This window comes from Podarcis raffonei, chromosome 15 (assembly GCF_027172205.1).
Source record: "Podarcis raffonei isolate rPodRaf1 chromosome 15, rPodRaf1.pri, whole genome shotgun sequence".
Lineage (NCBI taxonomy): Eukaryota > Metazoa > Chordata > Lepidosauria > Squamata > Lacertidae > Podarcis > Podarcis raffonei.
This window is the reverse complement of record NC_070616.1, coordinates 25,417,318-25,438,757: the sequence shown is the minus strand read 5'-3', so window position 1 is coordinate 25,438,757 and position 21,440 is coordinate 25,417,318. Positions and strand designations below refer to the sequence as shown.

General features: G+C 44.9%; 4 protein-coding genes across 6 annotated transcripts in view; 2 read left to right on the top strand and 2 right to left on the bottom strand.

Moving 5' to 3' along the window:
- Positions 1 to 4,868, bottom strand: part of LOC128402847 (carotenoid-cleaving dioxygenase, mitochondrial-like) — a 73,300-nt gene extending 68,432 nt beyond the window's left edge. The window contains exons 1-2 of the mRNA XM_053367249.1: positions 4,684 to 4,868; positions 2,668 to 2,769 (exon numbers count right to left, since the gene is read on the bottom strand). Of these exons, the coding sequence (XP_053223224.1) occupies positions 2,668 to 2,769; positions 4,684 to 4,744 (163 nt within the window). The 5' untranslated portion in view covers positions 4,745 to 4,868. The remainder of the gene's footprint in view (positions 1 to 2,667; positions 2,770 to 4,683) is intronic.
- Positions 4,869 to 4,951: 83 nt separating this feature from the next.
- Positions 4,952 to 8,517, top strand: TIMM8B (translocase of inner mitochondrial membrane 8 homolog B). The gene is made up of 2 exons (XM_053367255.1): positions 4,952 to 5,082; positions 7,279 to 8,517. The coding sequence occupies exons 1-2, from the start codon at positions 4,996 to 4,998 to the stop codon at positions 7,444 to 7,446; spliced, it is 255 nt and encodes an 84-aa protein (XP_053223230.1). The 5' UTR covers positions 4,952 to 4,995; the 3' UTR covers positions 7,447 to 8,517.
- Positions 8,518 to 10,002: 1,485 nt separating this feature from the next.
- On the bottom strand, positions 10,003 to 17,235 carry NKAPD1 (NKAP domain containing 1). The gene is made up of 6 exons (XM_053367254.1): positions 17,011 to 17,235; positions 15,093 to 15,169; positions 14,434 to 14,534; positions 12,317 to 12,475; positions 11,827 to 11,880; positions 10,003 to 10,952 (listed from the first exon to the last, which is right to left on the bottom strand). Exons 2-6 carry the CDS (start codon positions 15,159 to 15,161, stop codon positions 10,436 to 10,438), a joined length of 900 nt encoding a protein of 299 aa, XP_053223229.1. The 5' UTR covers positions 15,162 to 15,169; positions 17,011 to 17,235; the 3' UTR covers positions 10,003 to 10,435.
- An 18-nt stretch (positions 17,236 to 17,253) lies between these two features.
- Positions 17,254 to 21,360, top strand: PIH1D2 (PIH1 domain containing 2). 3 transcript variants are annotated; one of them, XM_053367252.1, is made up of 6 exons: positions 17,254 to 17,341; positions 18,717 to 18,923; positions 19,299 to 19,422; positions 19,753 to 19,998; positions 20,478 to 20,737; positions 20,868 to 21,360. In XM_053367252.1, exons 2-6 carry the CDS (start codon positions 18,741 to 18,743, stop codon positions 21,009 to 21,011), a joined length of 957 nt encoding a protein of 318 aa, XP_053223227.1. In that variant the 5' UTR covers positions 17,254 to 17,341; positions 18,717 to 18,740; the 3' UTR covers positions 21,012 to 21,360. The 3 variants fall into 3 exon arrangements, with proteins under 3 accessions (XP_053223227.1, XP_053223228.1, XP_053223226.1); XM_053367253.1 differs by lacking the exon at positions 17,254 to 17,341 and adding an exon at positions 17,351 to 17,487; XM_053367251.1 differs by lacking the exon at positions 17,254 to 17,341 and adding an exon at positions 17,514 to 17,872.
- The last annotated feature ends 80 nt before the right edge of the window (positions 21,361 to 21,440 follow it).

Here is a 21,440-nt window from a genome sequence, read left to right as displayed (position 1 = left end):
ATACGGCACAAGTGTATTTTTCCATCACCACCTACATCTTTAAAGCACAAGCTTTGACTCTGAGAGTATTAACAAACATCTGCAGGTTGCACTAAGGTGCTAAGTTTGCAACGAGAGTTGTAAGTGAACTGTTCTGCTTTCATCCATCCTTGCTGGATTACTTTTAAGGCACCTATTTCAAGATATATTACAGGAAGGTAGTTACACAACAACACACTCCAAAATGGCTTACTGTGATGATCACAAAGGGTCCCCGGACGTTTGATGGTCTATTGATCCCTGTGCCACCACTGTGATTGCTTTCCCGCTGCCACCAACCCGTTTCTCTTGGGTACACACAGAGTCCAGACAGTTAACAAATAATCAAGTTTATTTTATAGGCATGAACAAGTTTATGGTTTCAGTTAATTTTTCTTGGCAGTTTCTTAATCTTAGTGTCTTTACTGACCTATACATTCCTAACAACTTCAAACTGATTATCCCAACTATCTATATGACTCCACCTAACAGTTCCTCTCACTCTCTCACAACACAACTCGACCAACCCACAGACTTACCCTCCCTCTTCCTTCTCCAACTCCCAACTGACTTCCAAACTACTCCAGCTCTAACTCTAACTCCTCCCCTTGGGTTCCCACTGGCCAATCCCTTCACACTCATTTAACCCTTTCCTGAAGACCCACCTAGGAGGCAAACGCCACACTCACTTACATGCAATGCATTTGGGACAGGAGCGCTAGTCAGTGCTAAAAAACCTCTAGAAGAGAACACCTTTGAGTGAAACAGCTTAGGTCTATTTACCACACGCTCTACACCACATGGGCCTCAGCCAGCCTCTAAAAAAACTGCACCCCCTCCACAGGCACATACCTCCACATGTGGTGGGAGTGTCCCAAAATCCAACTATTCTGGGCAACAGCCATACAATAAATATGTAAAATAACTAAACAAGTATTAGATATCACCCCAGAATTGGCCCTACTAAACATCTTCCAAGACAACAACGCCCATTTACACCACAAAGAACTCATAACCCACCTACTTTCAGCAGCCAGAAACACCATAACCAGACACTGGAGAGACCTGTCAGGAGTAAGCATGGACCAATGGTACCAAATAGTATGGGAAACAGCCCTACTGGAAAAATTAACTAATAAACTGAAACTGACACGGGGACAAACAGAAGACACCTTCACCCCGGTATGGCTCCCCTTTATCACATACACAGCCCAACAAGACAATGACAATAATCCACCAACAGCATACAAATCAATATGGCTAACCTGATCCAAAACACCCACCCACCCCACTCACACACGAAAACAAAGATCACCACAGCCAATCACAAACAAACAATCACACCCTAGGCCAACCCCAAACTCTCTCACCACCAAAGGAACACAAGTGAACAACACAAACAACGCTGACACCAAACTCTACATACATTAAGCATAATAGAAACACCACCACCTGACCCCACCCCCATCCATCTTCCCTCCCTCCACCCCCTTTCTTTTTCCTTTTTTTTCTTCTCCCCCTAACGCCTCAACAAATGAAACGGATTTGTAAAAATGTTACATGGGGGGGGGGAAATACGAGGCATTACACTTCTGTAAAACAAGAAAATCCTAAATAAAATATTAAAAAAATAAAAATAAAAATAAAATAAAAAAACTGCACCCAAATGCATTCTTAATTGTAGGGTCATCTACTGCAAGGCTGTTGTGTAGTTCCCATGAATTCCATCAGACTTGGAAACCAAACATCCAATTAGTTGTCCTATTTAAAACAGGCCAGAGGCAGCAAAGTACATAATTATCTATGGACCGTTATGGAACAGAAGGAGATTGCATGGCAAGCAGGAGAGCAAAACAGTGTTTCTTTCTCAACCCAAGAGAACAGATTCCCCTTTTGCAGATGATCACGGCTGTCCATTATATGAAAAGCCTGAGACTCCACTACATTCAGGGATGCAATTCAATGTCCCAAGATTGTTCACCACATCATTCAAGTTCAGAATAAAAGGATGCAAATAAAGCAAACTGCATAAAATGAGTGCACATCTTTTGTGCTGGGATGTAAACACACAGCTTTGCAACATACACATTTGAGAAAAAATAAATTGGGAAAGTAGGAGACAGGAAAACAACAGGCATTGTCTGGGGTGCATGTTTGAAGCTGTAGGATGGAACCTGCATGGTTCAGGCAGGAGACAGGGGAATGCTGAGAACTGAAATTCCACCAAGTTGACCCTCTCTTTCCAGCTTTCTGGCTTTTCAGACACTCCCAGCACACTCCCAGGTACTCCTCTGCAACCATCAAGTCTAGAAGTTTTAGCTCCGTAACTTAAAGGAATTGGGTTTTTCATAATTATTAATCTAAAACTTATTTTTATAATCCTAGGATCTTCCCCAAGCCTTCCGGGAAGAGTGAAATAAATTAAAAAACAATAATTTGTTAGTGAAAGCAATGACAGTAATTTGTCATTAAAATGATTTCATTTACCACTTGCTGAACTACAGAAAGCAAATTCTTCCTAACATGTCTCCAGCTTTAGCTTGCCAAGTTGAGGATGACTGCCATAACTACAGAGAGAGAAAACACACGAACTATTTTGCATGGCCACATGAAACAAAAGCACGGTAAAGGAATCCAAGAAAGACCTACCTAAACTCCTGGGGGATGTGTGGATTTTACATGTCAGAGGATGGCGCTTGTCAGTTGCAACACAAACAGCTGGTCTGGTGAAGACAATCTTGTTCAGGAGAACTGTGGGTAGAACAGGCAAATCTCACCCAAGGTGGAAGAGGACTTTAATCCTCAGGCTTGAGTAAAGTGCTTATGCATGCAATAATAAGTACTAATGACATGCTGATATTAAAAAAAAAGACTTTGGAAGGGAAGCTTTTAGGAACAAAGGAAACTGAAAAGAGATACAGCTCTCCCAGCCACTGAATGACAAGAAAACCCACTATGAGAATCTACAGACAGGTGATAAAAGAAGCCAGTGTGGTATCAGTATATAAGTATCCTCCAGATACCGCCTCACATGGCAACAAAATGGGGTCCCCGGCCTCCCAGGATCAAGTTATGAACATGCATGTGTGAAGCAGCCCATAAGTTAGTATAGATGGGATGCTGGATAACAGATGGACAAGATGTCCTCCAGATATGCTTCACTGGAATTTTGGATGCATTCCAAAATCATATTGTGCAAACCTACATTTCCATATATTGCACAAACAAAGAGGTCTGGGTAGGTAGCAGTGTGAGCAAAAGAGAGAACAGTTAGGTCAATGCATGTCCCCTTTCAATGCTCTTATTTCTTTGCAAAGAAAGGTAAACTACCCTCTTCTCCACTCACATGCTAGCTTTTAGGTCACATGTTACAGGGCAGTGAATAATCTGAGAGGCTGCTGCACAGCATCCCAAAGTGTATGTGACCAAGGGTTTGTGATGGCAGCGGTGATACCTAGCCTGGTTAATATTTTCTATGCCTTGGGGCACTCATGTATTGCAAGTTGATGACTTGCATGTGTTATTAGGTGTGTGTGTGTGTGTGTAGATTTACAATTGGTAATTAAATGTTGCTCTTCCACATCTGAAAGAAAAGCTGCATTGTTCTGATCTGCACAAAATTGTGTCTGTCTTTCACATAAAACACATTTTAGTAAAAACGTGTTTTACTAACATAGGAGAAATATCTCAGTCTCTATTCTAATTATTAAGACATGCTCCTTTCACCACCCCAACGAAATTCTTGAAGCAGAAAGGTGTGCAGAGTAAGTTGCTTGTGAGCAACAGCTGGAAGGTTAGCAGGTATAGAGTGAAGAGAAAGCAAAGGAAAGTGCAGCTACCAAAGCAAATTAGTTTGACATTAGCAAATACCTAAGGACCACAATGATAAAGAAGCCTTTCCTAAGAAGGGAGAAAGTAAACCAGATATCTCATCTAGGGAGCCCCAAAGCTTGCCTCTTGCTTCAAAAGAGCAAGAAGGATCCTTCAGAAGGATAACGCTACAGCTCCATGCAACACAGCAAGAAGCGGACAAAAGTTGAAGCTAGGAAAGAAGACCTGAAAGGAAAAACTTCCCAGCCACAGGGACAGCAGTAGAGGAGAAACAAACAAGGAACCACCAACACCAATATACATTATTTTGCTCCCCAAAATAGCTTTGGGGGGGGATGGGGTGCTCAGTAGCAGAACCACTGGTGCCCTGCAATGCAAAAGCTCCCAGGTGAAATCCTCTACAGCTTCTCGGAGCAGGACTGAGAAAAGACTCCTTTGCCTGAAACCCTGGAGAGCCCTTGCTGCCAGTCAGTGCAGACAACAGTGCGCTAGGCTACAGGTCTGACTCAGGACGAGGCAGTATCCTATGTCCCTTTGCCTTATGGGGCAGGGCAAAGCACCCGCCTTGCGAGCAGAAGGTCCCAAGTTCACCCCTTCCATGGTGCCCCCTGGCAAGGCAGGGAAAAGACTCCCTGGTCTGATACCCTGGAAAGCCACCGCTGCCAGTCAGTGCAGACAGTACCGAGTTACGTCGACCAAAGGTCTGGACTCCGTACAAGGCAGCTTCCTCCGTTCTCAAATGTCAGTTTAGACAGGGAGGAGAGCAAGGGCGAGTCCCTGCGAGGCAGAAGGCAAGTCAGGTCCGCCCCCCCCCGTCCCCCTCCGCTCACTCACCGACTCCCCCGCCGTGGGGTCTGCCCAGCCCCGCCCGCAGCAGAAGCAGCCCCGCCGCCATCTTGCACCGCTCGCCGTCCCCCTTCTGCCTATTCGTGCCCTCCCGCTCTGAGGGAGGGAGGGATATGGCCCAAGGGCACTCGCTGCCCCGGAACCGGAAGCATGACGTTGCGCTTCCGGTCGACGAGGCGCCGCTTCCGGTCGACCCCTTGAGCGCGCGGGTGTGGGGAGAGTGGTCCTCGCCTTTGCCTTCGTCCTTCTTACGAGGGGGCCTTTCGTATCACCTCGGTTCGGGGAGGCCGCGGCTCCGCCATGGAGGACCCGGAGAGGGAGGCCGACGTGTCGGAGCTGCAGCGCCTGGTGGCAGTCGAGGAGCAGCGCGCCCGCCTCGCCGCTCAGGTACATGTCGCGAGATGCGTGTGCGTGTGTGTGCATGGAGGTACAAAAACCGTGCGAGATCGGCTAGGTTCAAATAGGAGTGGCTGGCTGAGTGGGGCGGGGGCTTGAACCTGGCCTCTTCTCCATGGAACACCCCTCCCAGAGCAACTGTATTACGAACTTTTTTTGTCTCGTCTGAACCCACATGCGTGTCCACGACTCAGACCTAATTGTAATTCCCTCTCCCCTCATTCCTGCGGGTCTGACAGATCCCTAGTAGCACGCCCCTTTACCCCACCCCGCTCCTTTGTAAGGCCCTTTCTGAGCTATTCTCCCCTTCCTTTTTTGAGGGGAAACCAGGGACTAGCGACCTTTTTGAGCCCCAGGGGCATGTTCCCCTTGGGAAAGCTTCCGGGATCTTCAGGCCAGTGTGACACCATAGGTGTGACTCATAACTTTGCACGGTAACATTTGCCTTGCAGCGGTACAAAAGCCAGAGGTTTCTGCACACACCCCTTTCTATCCAGGCAAGTGAAAGATATAAGTCTTCTCCAAACGTCATTTATTTACTATACCTGCTTCCATTAAGAGAATCCAAACTGGATCCACCCTCCTGTTAAGAAACCTGAGCTATAGTTTACTTTACAGTATTGTTCTGCCTAGGCGGCTTTTCAGGTGGCTGGGCTTTCTGAAATGGCTGCACCTGCCTCATACCCTTTCTCCACCCAGACCTTCTGCCCCTTCTTGTACCTTAAACCTCCTTCCCATAATTCATTTAGGACCTTTGTCTATTTTGCCCTGACAGTCACCCCAAGAAGCTGGACATGGCACTTTCTCATGGGCGGGTCTGCTAGATTTGCAACCCCTTCTCACAAATCCTTTTGAGGCATGCAAGATTGGGAAGCAACATTAAATTTAATGGGATTAGCTTCCGAGTAGATAGGCATAGGATTGGGCTGTCGGCACATAGCCTCATGCTGCACCACTGTGGCAAGGTCAAAGACAATTCCTCCCAGATTTGTGTTTGCGGTGGGGATTGATCTCCTATAGCTTCGCTCCAGCTCTGCCGTGAGAAATGGAGGAGTGATTTCTTTAAATGCCCAGATGCTTCTAAATGGCCAGTTCCAGGCTTCTCTACCAGAGATCTCAGTTTATCACACCAAAAGTTCCCCACAAGAATGTAGGAAGCTATATTATACCAAGTTAAACTATTTGTTTATCTAGCCCTGTATTGTCCACTCAGATTGGCAGCAGCTCTCCAGGGCCTTACCTCTTATTTTCCACTGGAAAATAGCCAAGGATTGAACACGGGACATTTTCCATACAGCATAAGGTGTACCACTGACACATACTCGAGAAATGATAAACAGAGCTTTGAAGAGTGTGCACGTCCATTATTATTACAGTGGTACCTTGGTTATCAAGCTTAATCCATTAGACTCCCGAAATGGTTCGAAAACCAAAGTGCAGCTCCCAATCGGCTGCAGGAGCGTCCTGCACTCAGTCAGAAACCGCAGAAGCTGCGTCAGAAGTTCAGCTTCCGAAAAATGTTTCCAAACTGGAACACTCAACTTCCGGGTTTGTGGCGTTTGGGAGCCAAGCCGTTCAAGTACCACTGTGTTATTATAATTATTATTATTATTATTGGGGGGGGGGGAGGAATGGGACTCATTGATCCTTGGTTGTTGTGATTTCTGTAGCTTTGGGGTATGAGTGTTGTTGTCCTCAATGTTACTAGCTACATGTGTACATGCTGTATGGATGTCTGTGGGAAATGTGGTTTTTGTACACAGATCCTGGAATGTATTTCTCAAATTTGGGAGTGTTTCAGATGTGCTGGTTTTTTTGAATATGTGTTAAAGCCTCACTTACTTTACCCACGAAACCCATACTTTTGGAGGGGTGGGTTTTGGGGGGTTTTTTAGATGGGCAAGACAAGGGCCTATGCCACACATCAGCCAGATTCACTTTCTTGAGGGTGTGAGTCTCCCCTGTAGCTATGTTGTGCCATCAAAAGCGCAGCATGACTGCAGGGATATCTGCTACATGTACACCAAGCTGGAGAGGGAAATGGGGCCTCTTGTTACCCTTCGCAGAGGGCAATGGAAACTTGCCATGTTGAAGGTTGTGAGTAGAATTGAAAGAGGCTTGTCCTAATGGGACGTGCTGTTAATACTTGTATCCATTCTCATCTCTCTCTGCCACTCCCTACTCCAGGTTCACAACTTCATGGAGGTCTGCTGGGAAAAATGTGTTGACAAGCCAGGTTCCAAGCTGGACTCCAGAACAGAAACTTGCCTCGCTAACTGCGTCAACCGCTTCATAGACACAACACTGTCCATCACCAATCGCTTTGCACAGATAATACAGAAAGGAGGCCATTGACTGCCGCATGGAGGAGGTCCCCTTTGGTCAACGGACTTAACAAGATCCAGGTCTTTCACTGGACCCCTACTCTGTCAGTTGTTCTACCTCAGTGCAGCAATGCTTGAAGAGCCATTTGTGCATGACTGTTCATGCCTAAGTGGCATTAGACTGGGTCACGTAGAACAAAATCTTTGCTCCTTTCAAGCTAATAAATCAAGACTTGTCTAAACAAATTGACTCTGTAGCAAAAAGTTAACTTCTCTGCTTTCTTCCTAATGCAGGATAATAGGGATAACATGTACCCTCACGCTAAATAGCATGCTCTTAAAATTCTCTCTCAAAGGTAGAAGTGTTTTCAGGAAATCTTAGGGAAAAATGGGGAGGGGAGAGAAATTGTAAACTCATTGCCGGAGGAGCTGTCTTCTTTTGTCCCCATTTATTAGCCTCTTTGAGCGATCTTATAGCTCACATAGGCTCTCTTGTGTACTCTTTCCTCCTCCATTTGATGAGAACAGAAAAGTTGCTTTCCGATTCAAAACTAATTTGTACAGTAGTTACTGCTGCTGATAATGATTGCAGTCAAAATCAATTCAGCCATCCCATTCTTTATTTTGGAGTTTATACTGCTTCGGTTCTATTCTACGAACATGCCAATTTGTATCGAAGCATATTTCTTAATGAATTGCTATCTTCTAATGAACACCTGTGAACCTGGTCAGCATATTTTATCCTTGCAAAACACATTTTCTGCCATTTGAGGAAAGAGCTGTTTTCAAACAGAGCTTTCTAGATCTGTGCCAGAGTGCTGATTGCAAGTTCTACAAATGTAACGTAGGATTTCCTGGCTTGCACTTAAAGGCCAGGAACAGGTATAGATCCTTCACTCTGCCATCCTCCCTCCAAAAGCTGGAATTCCATTTATAGTGAGTGTGCTGTTGCTGTTCTTCAGATTTATTTTTGAAGCCCACCCCTTTCACAATGCCTTTCCAATCTAAGAGTGTCTCATCTCCCCCACCTCCAAAATAATCAGTGCATGTTTACAATGGTGTATAAAATCTTAAATGCTATTATAAAGACTCTTAATTTTGACTGTCATTGGGTGAAACCAACATTGTTTGTTATTGCGGACCATCTGAATTTATTCATGCTGATACCTTGCACATATTAAAAAGTAATTGTTTTTGTCAAAATAACTTGAGTTGCTTTGCTTTTTATAGCAACACATTAGAACTACTTTCAAAAATATGCTTTGTGCACTGGTACCACATTGTAGGACAGAACAATGTGGCATTCTGTTCAATATTACCCAGATACGGGGTGATGGCAGGTAATTGTATTTGTGCAGGGAGGCCAGGTGGAGGGGAGAAGGTCAAGAGGCTGATAAAACAGCTCAAGCAGGATGTTACTGTGAGAAGTAAGATAACATGTGACCATTAAGGATAAGGAAAGAGGGGAAAGGCCCAAAACCCTTTACTCTAACCAGCCTGTTAATCCTGTGTGCCTTGAGTTTACAATGGCCCACTTTAAGAAAAAGGAGGGAATGATGAATTATCTACAAACTTAGTAGTTTTATAGGTACTTTAATAGTCATGGTGGGAATTTCAGTGGGAAATTGGTGAGGATGCAAAGAAGCCACTAATGTATAACCCCCGTCCTTCTTACAGGGTCTGGGTAAGAGGGAATCAATGTTTGGTTTATGGTGTAGACTCTACCTCTTGACACCATAAGATGCAGGGCAGAGATAACTACTGCCAAGTTCTTTCTTCAGTGTGCATCTTTGCAGCCCCCAAGCTGCAGAATGAGCTAAGCCAGCCTTCCAGCAAACTACTGAAACCCTTCTGCTGCCTCCTATCAATCATAGAAGACATGTGGATCTGGAGGAGGGAGTTACATGAAAGTCAAACCACAAACCAGTTACACCATGGATGGGACATCTCTGACCCTTCAGATGCTGCTGGTCTCCCATCAACCCCAGCCAGCAGTCACTCTGAGTTAAAACATCTGGGGGTGGGGCATGCCCCCCCCCCCAAGTTGCCCAACAGTTCCTTTTGGAGCTGCAACTTAAAGTGCTCTAGCAATAACACCAGGAGAGAAGCTGGGTGAACCAAGATCCCAGCAGCCTCTTTCCATTATGCTGAGAAACCACTTCTCTTGTTAAGTAAGAACAGGAACTCTCGCCCCATCTGCCCTGTCATTCCCTGAGTGGTAGCGAGATATATTTTTTTCCAGCAAGAGCTGGCAAAACCAAAGGGCAGGCAGCTTGGACACACACCAGCAAAGCTGACAACCAGCTTACCAGAAGGAATAGGATATGGCATTAAGCATACTCTTGCAGGGGGTGGGGTGCTTATAACCTCCATTTGACCAAAAAACAGCTAGCAGAGGCGGCTTACTTTAAATCTCACTGTGGCTTGTGTTTGGATAGTTGTCTCTGAACCCCAGTAGATCCTATTTGAACCTAGGGCGGCCACATGCCCTGTGCTGTTCTCCACTTGGCCCTTTGGACCTGATGACACATCTTGTATGCCACCACCCGATCAACCTTGCAAATAAGATGGGTACATGCGAAACACAGGCTGGCAATCTGAGGAGCGTCTGATCTCCTTCATTGTTTATTGCAATTAAATGTTAGGTATTGGCCATCAAAAATAGATTTTAGTTTTTCAAAAAAGGCAAAGGGGACCCAAGGTCAGTTCCGTTCTATGCAGACTCCAATAGTAGCTCTTTTGTGAGTTAAGTTTCCGTATTGTCACAAACTCAAGTTTGAATGTGGGCTGGACAAACGAGCCTTGGGCTGGGAGCTTCTCATTTCCTGACCAGTTTCTGACCTACATGAAACTGAAAGAATCCCCCTGCAGGTAACTGAGGTTTGCGGCATCTGGATCATAGAGCTGTTGCCCAGACTACTTTTGTTCCAATGGGGCAGCACTTAGGAGACCAATCTCCCAGAATGTCAGTGCCCCTGCCCTGCCCCACGAAAAGCACTGACTGTGTTGGTCCCTTTCCCCTAGTCCTCATCAGAACTGTCCTCTGAATTCTCATCAGCAGCCACTTTCCAGTTCTTCCTCTTACTGCGCTTCTCCTGCACCCTTTCAGCACACCGTTCTGAGAGAGACACGTGGCGTTTCCGTCTCTTTTTCTTTGGCTGCTTCTCCTGCTTTTTATCTGGCTCACTGTCCTCAGAACTGCTGGAGGGGCAGCTGCTCGCCTTGCTGGAGTCACTGTCTTGCCCTGAGGAAGAAGAGGGGGCTGCCTTTGCAGAGCTCTTCTTGGCCTTTTTGTGACGCTTCTGCTTTCTCTTGCCAGCACCTCTCTCCGACGAGTCAGACTCCTGGGAAGAATCTGCCGTGGCACTTGGCTGCTCCTGTTTCTTCTTCTTCCGCTTCTTATGAGATTTCTTTTTCCGCTTCTTCTTGTGCGACTTTTTGGCTTTTTTCCTTTTGGGCAACTCAAGGGAAGACTGTGTGCCGGGCTGAGACTTCCTTTTTCCGTTCACAGAGTTTTGTTCATCTCGCTCTCGGTCACTGCAACACAGCCAAGAGTACAAAAGTTTAAGGCATGATATTGAAGAATAATCAACAATGTTCTAAAGTGGAGGTGGCTTTTCCCCCCCCCCCGCTCTAAGGATGCGTTTTCATCCTTGGTCAACCCTCCAAAAGGGCTGTGTGCTAACTGGGGGGTATGATTACCCATGCATAGAACACAGTCTGGGATACAGAAGTCCATGCATTTAAGACAGATTTCTGCAGGAACTAAATTTCACCTGGAATAAGAGGTATAACACTGAAAATACACACCTTACTTGTTTTGTAATGGAAATAAGGAACCATCTCAGTTTGGACACAGTTTAGTTTTTGCATTTTATTTAAAATGAAAAGTTATAGAAAAATTAAAACATGTCCACAAGGCTCATGCGCACACCATGTCTCCTTCTCTAGAATAGCCGTAAGTCAATCAGCATCTGCTTTTAACGTGAGAAGAAGACTCCAGCTCCAATCAGCCCTAGCCTGCAGAGCTGATTTGTCAGGGATTATGGAAATTGGAGTCAAACAACATAGGTTCCCCACCATCAACGGTTTAAACTAACCAGAGTTCCTTGTTATATCCAAACTTGGGAGAACCAGCCCCAAACACATACTACAGTTTCATCCTGGCTTGTGTGAACAAACCAGAGTTTAACCAGAGTTTTCTGAAGTTAGGATGTAATGGGAGTTCAGCTTAGTTTAGAAGCAGAGGTTTCTGAAATCCTCACACCTGTGCCAGAGGGAGGGGAGGAGGAGAATGTGCATTTGAGGTTTGTACAGGCAACTTTGAGCCAGAGATTAGTGTGAAGGTCTAAAAAGGTCAAACGTACTTCCCCACCACCACCCTTTCTACAAGCAACCTTATTGGCTTTACCTGTCTGTATCGAATTCTTCTGGATACAGCTCTTTGTAGCCACTGTGGCCCCACCTGCAAAAGAACACCACGCTGTCTTAAGAGGTTCACAAACATACAAGCTATGCAACCACAGAGCAAAGCGACACAGGCAGCAAAAATCACATGATGCAACCTTTGTTGGACTGCACCACTTCCGGCTGCAGGCCATGGGATGGAGGGAATTGTACCCTTTAGTGCTGCAGTGCCTCAATCTACAATGTGCTTTGCAGATTCAAAAGAGAAGAGAAATTGTCACTGTAAGATATTCCTCCACCTTTAGGATTCCCCCAATTGGCGGGAGGTCTAAAATATGTCCTCTCTCTTAACCTTGCCTCACCCCTGCCAAACAAAATCTAGAAAGCAAAATACCTTGGGGGCAGAGGTCTGTCAACTGAACTCATTTTTTTCTTGGGAAAGCACCACATGCACGAATGGACTTCTTATCAACGACATCGGTAAACATTCAGACCTGTCTGGCATGTTTGCTTCACATTTGTAGAGCTTCTTGTTCCAGTAGCGGGCATGCCGGAGGTCGTCTTCCATCTCTGCTGACACAGGAGCCAAGTTCCTCGCCTTCCAATTGGCCTGCTGGGTCTCTTCATCAAACCCATCGCTACGCATCCGGCTGCTGCAGACGAAAGGTAAAAAGGCAAGCCATGAAAAGAGGCTAAAAAGAAGGTCCTTCAGAAGTTCAGAACGAGCTCCCCAAACAATATGGGAAGCTGCCTGATACCAAGTTCACCCCATTGGTCCATCTAATTCAGTATTGTCTACTTTGACTGGGAGCAGTTCTCCAGGGTTTCAGGCAGGGGACTTTTTTCCAGCACTACCTGGTGATGTCAGGGATTGAACCAGAGACAACCTGCATGCAAGTCATGTATTCTACGGTACGCCCCTCAGTTTCTTAGCCTGGTTGCCCTATAAACACTTAGCTGGGTTTGTGTTTGTCAGGGTGCATTGAGAGAAATGTCCCACTAGTGCTAAGTAGTAAAAAAAGTGTCAGTTTGCATTTCTTGGTACAGAAAGTATTGACCTGACGTGTAGAGATCTTTCCTATTCTAATAGAAGTTCTAGCTGGCAAATAAATTTCTATTCCGCCTAGAAACAAACAGAAGGTTCATAATGTTTGAATTATTCCTTCAGAGCTGAGAAGCTGGCTTAAACTGGTTCTATTATCTCTTTATGTAAAGGTCATGCTGACTATAATAATAAGGAGCCTGGGCTTCACTTTCTATCTCTCTTTCCTTCTGGTGTGGTGTTCTGTATATTGTATGCTTAGTGTTAAGGTTTTCGTCTTATTATGTTATTGTAAGTTTAAGTTAAGTCTGTTGCAACTCAATTTCTTATGGACAGTGCCAATCCTGAATGTATTGGATTTTTGAACATTATGATCATTTGCTTTCAGTAGCAGTAAAGCTCTGCTGGATGAAATATCACCGTATTTTTCGCTCTATAAGACGCACCCGACCATAAGACGCACCTAGTTTCAGAGGAGGAGAACAAGAAAAAAAATATTCTCTCCCTCTCTGCTCAGCAACTCTCCCATTTCTCCTCCTGCTTCGCTGAAGGGGCGCTGCGCAGAGGGAAAGCTGTGCAGCGCCTCTCCAGCGAAGCGAAGCCAGGAAAGCAAGAGGGATTGGTGCGCACTGATCCCTCTTGCTCTCCTGGCTTCAGCGAAAGCAACGCAGCCTGCATTCACTCCATAAGACGCACACACATTTCCCCTTACTTTTTAGGAGGGGAAAAGTGTGTCTTATAGAGCGAAAAATACGGTAATTGCTTCTGGTCTATTTTGGGGGGGAATCCTGCAACATATTTTAAGTTTTTACTCTGCTAACTATACGTTAGAATCTGCTCTGGATCGATATGAGTAGAATTCTTGACAGAAAGATTGTACACTTTCTCCCTGATATGAAGTTCATAAAGGATATTCCTTGGCAAGATAGCTCAGTTGGTTAGAGTGTGGTGCTGATAACGCCAAGGTTGCAGGTTCAATCCCCGTATGAGACAGCTGCTCTTCATTCCAGGGGGTTGAATTAGATGATCCTCAGAGTCCCTTCCAACTCTACAATACTATGATTCTAAAAGTGGCCAATTTATGCTAAGATAGAACTTCTCTGCTGTCCTTCCTTGGCACTAACTCCTTCAATCACAGATGGGGAACCTGTGGGTCTCCAGGTGTTGTTAGAGTCCATCTCCCACCAGTCCCAGGCAGCCAGGCCAATGGACAGGGATAACAGAAATGGTAATCCAACAGCAATCTGAAAAGGGCCAGAAATACCCCATTCCTGCTTTATAAGCTCTGGTTTTAAGAGAAGCCCCGTCCCTCCCTTCTCTATGCATCTGCTGGGGTCAGGCTGCCAGACCTTTCCCTTCCTGCCATATCATCAGTTGGTGGGGGACAGGAAGGGGAGGGTGCAGATAAGCTTCTTCTGACTCCCAAACCTTGACTGAAACAAGCACAGACTTCTGATCAGGGTAAGGAGCCACAAAGTAGTTGGTGGTGCTGGAGGATTGCTGCAACAGATGCAGCACTGGCAACACTGCAAAGCAGAAACGTCACTTGTTGACACATTTAAGTCCCACCTGGAACAATCAGGAAGCAGTCTCTTTTCCTTGCCCCACTGAATGTCTTTGTTCTGCTTTTCCATTTCCCGAATTTTCCACATTTCCGACTCTTCTTGAATCTGAGGCACATAAAGAAATATATCAATTTAAGGAAGTACTCACCAAATTGCTGCATTTCTACAGGAATGACCCCATTGGTAGGAGGAGGAACTACCAGCAATGCACTCCCCCAACACCTCACTAGGCTCTTATTGTCAGGTCAGAGGAGAAGTCTTGACCCCCATTGACAGCTTTTTCTGCCCCCTCTCCCCCCAGAAACACCCAGAGGTAAAAATGAGACTGAGCTGTGTCTGTTGTTATTTAAATTTGTATACTGCCCTCTACCCACAGGTCTCACGGTGGTTCACAGGACTAGCGCAGTTTCTAGGGCTAGCATAGTTTAATTGCTGTTTTTAGTGGCACTTTAGGGACTGTGAAGCCTACATATCCTTTCTGAAGGCCATGGATCCTACTGAGAGTTGGAGCTCTGACATCAGTTGGACCAGGGCCACAGAAGCTGCTGCAGTGAAATGGAGGGGGAATCTGACACCAGCACTCCCTCCACCCTCAAAGATGGAGCTAGGCTATATCCTACATCCCAGGAGATGTTTTGGGCTACAAAACACACTTCTCAATACCTTGTTATGTGCATCAGTATGACGGATGACATTTCGCAGGAGGACTTTCCCCAAGGGGACACGGGACATCCTTTAACCTAAAGCAGACAATAAACAAAACACAGTATAAGCAATGAATGACAAGTATATAATATACCTTCTCAGAACTCTGAAAACCTCCTCAATGGCTGTTTATAACAGAACCTCATCACAGACATGGCAACTGCTGATGCAGTTAAGAGTGATTGCAGGGAGGTTTTCCACCCTTATGCAGAACCTTCTGGGGGCCTCATCCCAGTCATGAACCAGGTCAGAGGCAAAGATGAGCAAAGTAATGAATATGACTGTCAATTTTGTACAAGAGGCTGCATTTCACCCACATAAAATCCATGCATTTACAGTGGGGGGGGGAAGTATTTGATCCCCTGCTAAATTTGCCCGTTTGTCCTCTGACGAAGAAATGCCCAGTCCGTAATTTTAATAGTAGGTTTATTGTAGCTGTGAGAGACAGAATAACAGGAGGAAAACCCCAAGAAGACAAAAGTCAGAGATTGATGTGCATTATAATGAGTGAAATAAGTATTTGACCCCCTATCAACCAGCCAGATGTCTGAGATTAGAAGCACCTGCTGTAAGGGAGAGGTCTTGCCTGTAATCCCAACTCGTTACAGTACCTGTACAAAAGACAACTGTCGACAGTAGCAATCAATCCAGCAGATTCCAAATAAAGACATATTTCTCTTCCCTAGGAACTGCTTATACCAATGTAATTTCTCAAGCTTCCAGGAACCTACTTGTGTCAAATGCAACAGCTAGCAATTTGGAGGTAGGTGGTGGAGAGAAAGGTGGCTATATATTTAGAATAAATTGTGCATTTGATAACAAAATGCAAATAAGAGCAAGGCTTATGAAGCTGGTTCTTTGAATCCATTGCATGGCATTTTTTTTTAGCAAAGGACCACTGGGGTTGAGCACTCTCCTCACATGCTTTGGGAGCACTTCTGTCCTCTGAAATGCTCCTGGGTATTCCAGACAACTTGATGCAAATCATTTACCCAATTCTAGAGTCAGACCCATAAATCAGAAATGCATAACACCTCCCATTATCCTTGACCGCTGCCCCAGCTGAATAGTAGATAATTCAGGACAGAATAAATAATTTTATACACAGCACATAATTAAAGCAGGAAATTTACTGCCTCAAGAGACACAATGGCCATCAACTTGGATAAAGAGGAATCGGACAAATTTATGAAGCATCAAAATACAAATAATGCCTACCAGTCATGATGAATATATAGTGTATATGAATAGCAGCTGCTAGGATTCACAAGTGAGACAAGCGCTTTTATGGCTATATACTGCTTTCGGGCTTCCTAAGGCCCATTGGGTTGGTCACTATGAGAACAGGATCCCCTTACGGTCTTATGAATATTAAAAAGTTTTGGAGGCCCCGCCAGTTCCCCAACCCATGCCAAAAACAGCACCCAAGTTTCTTAACAGCTGCAGAGATTTTTCACCCATGATTTGCAACTACAAAAGAAATGGGTCATCATTATTTCAGATTAGTGATTCTTACAGATCAACTAACTAGCCCAAAGAAGGATCTGAGCCTGAGGTCGTGCAGGGTGCAGGGCGCAGGTGCTGCGATTTTCTTCCAAGTCGACGCTGCTTTCCCAGCTTAGCTAATGGGCGCTTGCAAGGCGGGCACGCGCGCCGCCCAGCCCAGGCGTCATTCAACAGGCCTGGGTTCAAATTCCCGCTCAAGCAGCACGAAGCTCATACTGGGCCAGGCATCGTGTCCGAACCTGGCCTACCTCACGGGGTTGTTGTGAGGGCAAAATAGGATGAGCGGAGGGATGGAGGGAGCCACGAATGTTCCCCCCCCCCGCCCCGAGAGACCTGGACAAGGAATAGAATAGAGCGAGCATCCCCTCACCTAGTTAGCAAGCCTTGCCAGTCCACGAGTCACAGCCGAGCACCCATTCACACGTTCCTTCACCACCAGTGTCCCGAGTTTTCCCTCCTAAGGAAACCGCTTATTTATTCCTTTTTTCCCCCCGCTTCCTTCCGGGGACCTCGACCACGCAAGCGGCAGACTCCCGAGCTGATGATTCGTCAGGCCTCGGAACCCGGAAGGCGTGGGGCGAGAAGAGCCGGGGGGAAAAGGGAGAACGCCTCGCTTCCGCTTCCGGCGGAGGCCACTTTCTCCTTCCGGCGGTTGCTAGGGAGACGGCTTGGGTCTTCGCGGGCGCGCGCGCACCGGCTGGGTAGGTTGCTCGTGGCCTCCGCAAGGGAGTCTCCGCGCAAAAAAACGCAGCACCAAAAATGATTTGTACATTATTAGCTCTCTTGTAGTTGTTGATATTTCTCTGGCATCCCTTTTTTTACACGTGTAAGATTCTTCGGCTTGCAAGTAAGCCCCGTTTATTAAGTCAGCGGGATTTACTCTTGAGTAGTCACAGCCACGAATCAGGGCCGCTCGCTCGTTTTTCTCCTGGGTAGCGGGGAAACAAGTGCGTGTTTGGCACCTGAAACAGGCACCCAACAATATTTATAGCCCAATCATGTGTAGGTTCTACTGTGAAGTCAGTGCCCGATTTAAATTGAATTCTCAGGTCGTTGGATATAGGATTGCAGCCTTATGAGAGCAATTATTTGCATGTCTGCTCAGGAAAACGTTCCGTTGTGTTCTGTAATATTTATTCCTCAGGATAAGTGGAAGTCTTAGCCTTTTTATACTGCTTTTCGAAGTTTCAATCCTGGGCATGTCTATTCAGAAGCAAGTCAGATTGAATGTGGTAGGTGTATACTGGATCGAGGCCTCATGGGCGCTATCTCAGTCACTCTTATATTTAATGAAATGGTTTTGGGTGCAGTTTTTAGCTTTGCAGATTTTACTACTGAGTTTTTATTGCTTTACATTTTGGAACTTGCCCTGCAAAATAAAACAAACAGCCCTACGAAGTAGGCCAGTATAATTACCCCTTATGACAGGGGGTGCAGAGAGAGAACAGGTTTGCTTAAAGCCATTTACAGAACAATCCCATAAATGTTTACTCAGATGTTGTTCTACTGTGTTTGATGGGGTTTGATTCCAAGGCATGTTTGGATAGGATTGCAGTCTTAGGAAGCGCGTAGCATAGAATATCTAAACTTGGAACTTCCCTTTTTAGCTACTTTGTCACATCGTCTTTAAACCGGTACAGCTTTGTTAATCACATTGGTTTGGAAAAGCTGCACCTGTTGCATTCATGCCTGCCAAGCAACTGTTTTAAAGTAGCTTTCCCCAAGTTAGTGTTTTCCCGATGCCTTGGATTACAAATCCCATCTGCCCCAGCCTTCCTGTAGCCCCAAATCTCTGGAGAGCCCTGTGTTGGAGTAAGAGATCCTGCCACCACACAAGCCAGCAAGGCAAGTCCTGTAGGACTAGCTCATTGATTTTCCCAGTTTTTTAGAGAAGGAATGGAGGCTAGTGTTGAAAGAGGGAGTTTTAGGAACTCTCCAAGGACAGCCACAATGAATTTCTCCCCGTATAGATTTTACCGCAAGACAAAAGAGCACAGTAAGGCCCTGGAAGCACTTGCTGAACTTCACAGTTCTCTTCCCACAGTCTTCTCTGACTCTCTTCTTGTTTTGCTGCAGCTGCCCACTGTTGAAGAGACAATCATGGAGGCTCTTTGTAACTCTGAGGATATGCTGGCAAAAGCGAACCAACTCTGGATGATGCTTGATGACATGGCTGAGAGCAATCCTGAAAGTTACCACCAGTTCATGCAGCAGCAACTCAAAGACGCAAAGCAACATTATGCTCCTGCAGAACCATATATGTGCCTGAAGACCTGCATCTTGGTATGTTGCAAGACACCTGCACAGCAAGAAGGAAGCTCAGACATCAAAATGTGCCTCCATTTTCACCAAACCTTTACTCAACTAGCCAGGCAGATACAATAGGCATGTGTGCACTTGATTTGCATTCTATATTTGTTCTATTGCTTCTCCCTATTTATTTCTTATTTATTTATAATAGAAAACAAGATGGATGGAAGGTAACAGGTGCAATTATCTTTTCAGTTAATCCAAAAATGCTGGACCGTATCCAGGACCAGAAATACCAGAGAATGCAAACCAGAGTTTGACCATGTTCCTATTCTAGTTCATGCCTGCATGATGTAGTAATAAACCATCCTCCTTTATTAATCAACTGGTTTTGGATTCTTTTTCCAGGAGCCTACTGAAAAATCATTGTTCGTTAACCTCTGCAGGTGGAATCAGGTTCCAGCACCCCAATCGCCATCTGACCCAGTGCCATTGAGGGCTGGCAAAATGGAGGAGATATCTGAGAAATCAGGTCAGCTTTGCTCCTTGCAGAAGGTTTAGCTTGCTGTGTAGAACAGTGCTCATTTCTATAGGTCTATTTTAGCCCCTTATATCCCAGCCCATTTTCTCTCTCCAAATGGGTGGGGTGAAGATGACAGGAATGTACATTATAAACCAATAAGCCTTAGTTGAAAGAGTAGGAAAGTAACAGTCAAAAGAGCAAAATTAAGTGTAATCTCACAATTTGACAACTGTTTTTTTTTAAAAAAAACCCACAATTTTATAACCATGTATATGCCCCCATTGTCTTCTACAATATAATGTATATGATAAAACAATAATTAGACTTTTTTTCTTCTAGAGTTTTATACTGTCCTTGATATTGCATACAACCAATCTGTTATCGAGAAGGGAAAGGATGACCCAAAAATGAAGGACCAATTGATACGTCTATCACTTAAGTATATTGAGGAGCAATATAACATCATTCTGTCAAACTCCTATACTATAACAAAATTTAAACTGAAGGGAAGCCTGGCAAGGATGAGACAGAGCTTAAGGAGAGAGCAAGCACCAGTGGCTTTGTCCCAGAAGACCTTGCAGAAAGGTAAGTACCCTCCCAAGTCATTACCAGGAGTGAAACATGATGGGGTATGATGAAACTTCTCACACCACTCTTTAGGAGGCAAGTTATAACCCACATTAAGAGGCACTTGCAGAAGCGTGCTTGGTTTCAGCATGCCTCAGTATATTGTTTTATGAATTTAAGATGAACAGTAGGACCTGAAATATTTTATCAATTGTAAAAAGGAGAGATCAAATACTTATTTCACTCAGTATAAAGCACATTTGTCTTCTGGGTTTCTGGGAGTTTTCCTGTTGTTATTCTGTCTCTCACAGCTACAATAAACCTACCATTAAAATTATGTACTGGTCATTTCTTCGTCAGAGGGCAAACGGGCAAATTTAGCAGGGGATCAAATACTTTCCCCCCCTCACTGTAGAACATATAACTGATACTTCTATAGCTATGTGATCCATTAAAGTATTTTTTTAATTCCCATGTCTAAAAATCACCTTGGAAAGAAGTGACACTTGACCAACTGAGAAACATCATAACAAAGGAAGATAGCAGTGACCTTACTTTGCTAATGGAGAACACGGTGCCCTCTAAAACATGCCTCATTGAAGAGATTTCCACTACAGAGCAGCCAGAGGAATTGTGCACCCCAGCCTATGAAGTCACCATCATAAAGGATATGAATGAGAAGCCTCTGAAGGTTGAACTGAAAGTTGAATTGCCAGAGGTACACTGTGTCTCTGAGTGTGACCTAAGCGTTTCTGAGGTAAGTTTGTCATGAATGACACTCAACTCTGGCTGCCCTTCGGACAGCCCTATGTCCATCTGGCATGGCTCACCTGTAGCAATCACATGTATGTACTTCATTTACAAAGAAACTTCTTTTTCGATTTTAGGATGATGTATTGATTGAATGCCCTGCAAAGTATAAATTACACTTGGATCTTCCACAGTCTGTGAATGAAGAAGCAACAACAGCAGCATTTCACAGCCAGAAGAAAGTCTTACTTATCACAATGCCGGTGTCTGAAAAGAAGTGATGTTAGCAGATTTGACACAGCATGTGGGCTTGGGTACTGCCCACTCAGCACTTCCAAACACTTTGCATAGGTTAATATTAAAGTCTACTGGCTGCTTGCCTGCATTTCACACATTGGATCATTAGAGCAGGCATCCCAGCTGCCCTTTGGACAGATGCAGAGCTGAGTAATGCTAACTGGAGATAAGATATGTTTCTAAGTACAGAACTGAAATTCAACTCTAATGGAGAATGTTCCAATGCTTACTTTAAATGTTTCTCTTATCAGTCATGGAGTTTCTACTGTATTGTGCAAACTGTTACAGCTCAACAACTACATGAAAATCTTATAAAAGCACTTGTAAAGTTTACATTTTCATTGATCCCTCAATTAACAAACAATAAAAGATAACACATTCTGGGTTTGAACTGTGTCCCAACACCTATTCAC

Coding starts and splice junctions, on each gene's coding strand:
- TIMM8B (XM_053367255.1), top strand. CDS start 4,996: ATGGAGGACCCGGAGAGGGAGGCCGACGTGTCGGAGCTGCAGCGCCTG. Junction 5,083..7,278: donor GCGCCCGCCTCGCCGCTCAG/GTACATGTCGCG, acceptor TCCCTACTCCAG/GTTCACAACTTCATGGAGGT.
- NKAPD1 (XM_053367254.1), bottom strand. CDS start 15,161: ATGTCCCGTGTCCCCTTGGGGAAAGTCCTCCTGCGAAATGTCATCCGT. Junction 14,535..15,092: donor ATACTGATGCACATAACAAG/GTATTGAGAAGT, acceptor TATGTGCCTCAG/ATTCAAGAAGAGTCGGAAAT. Junction 11,881..12,316: donor GAAGCAAACATGCCAGACAG/GTCTGAATGTTT, acceptor GTTCTTTTGCAG/GTGGGGCCACAGTGGCTACA.
- PIH1D2 (XM_053367251.1), top strand. CDS start 17,840: ATGTCTATTCAGAAGCAAGTCAGATTGAATGTG. Junction 18,924..19,298: donor GCCTGAAGACCTGCATCTTG/GTATGTTGCAAG, acceptor TTCTTTTTCCAG/GAGCCTACTGAAAAATCATT. Junction 20,738..20,867: donor GTGACCTAAGCGTTTCTGAG/GTAAGTTTGTCA, acceptor TTTCGATTTTAG/GATGATGTATTGATTGAATG.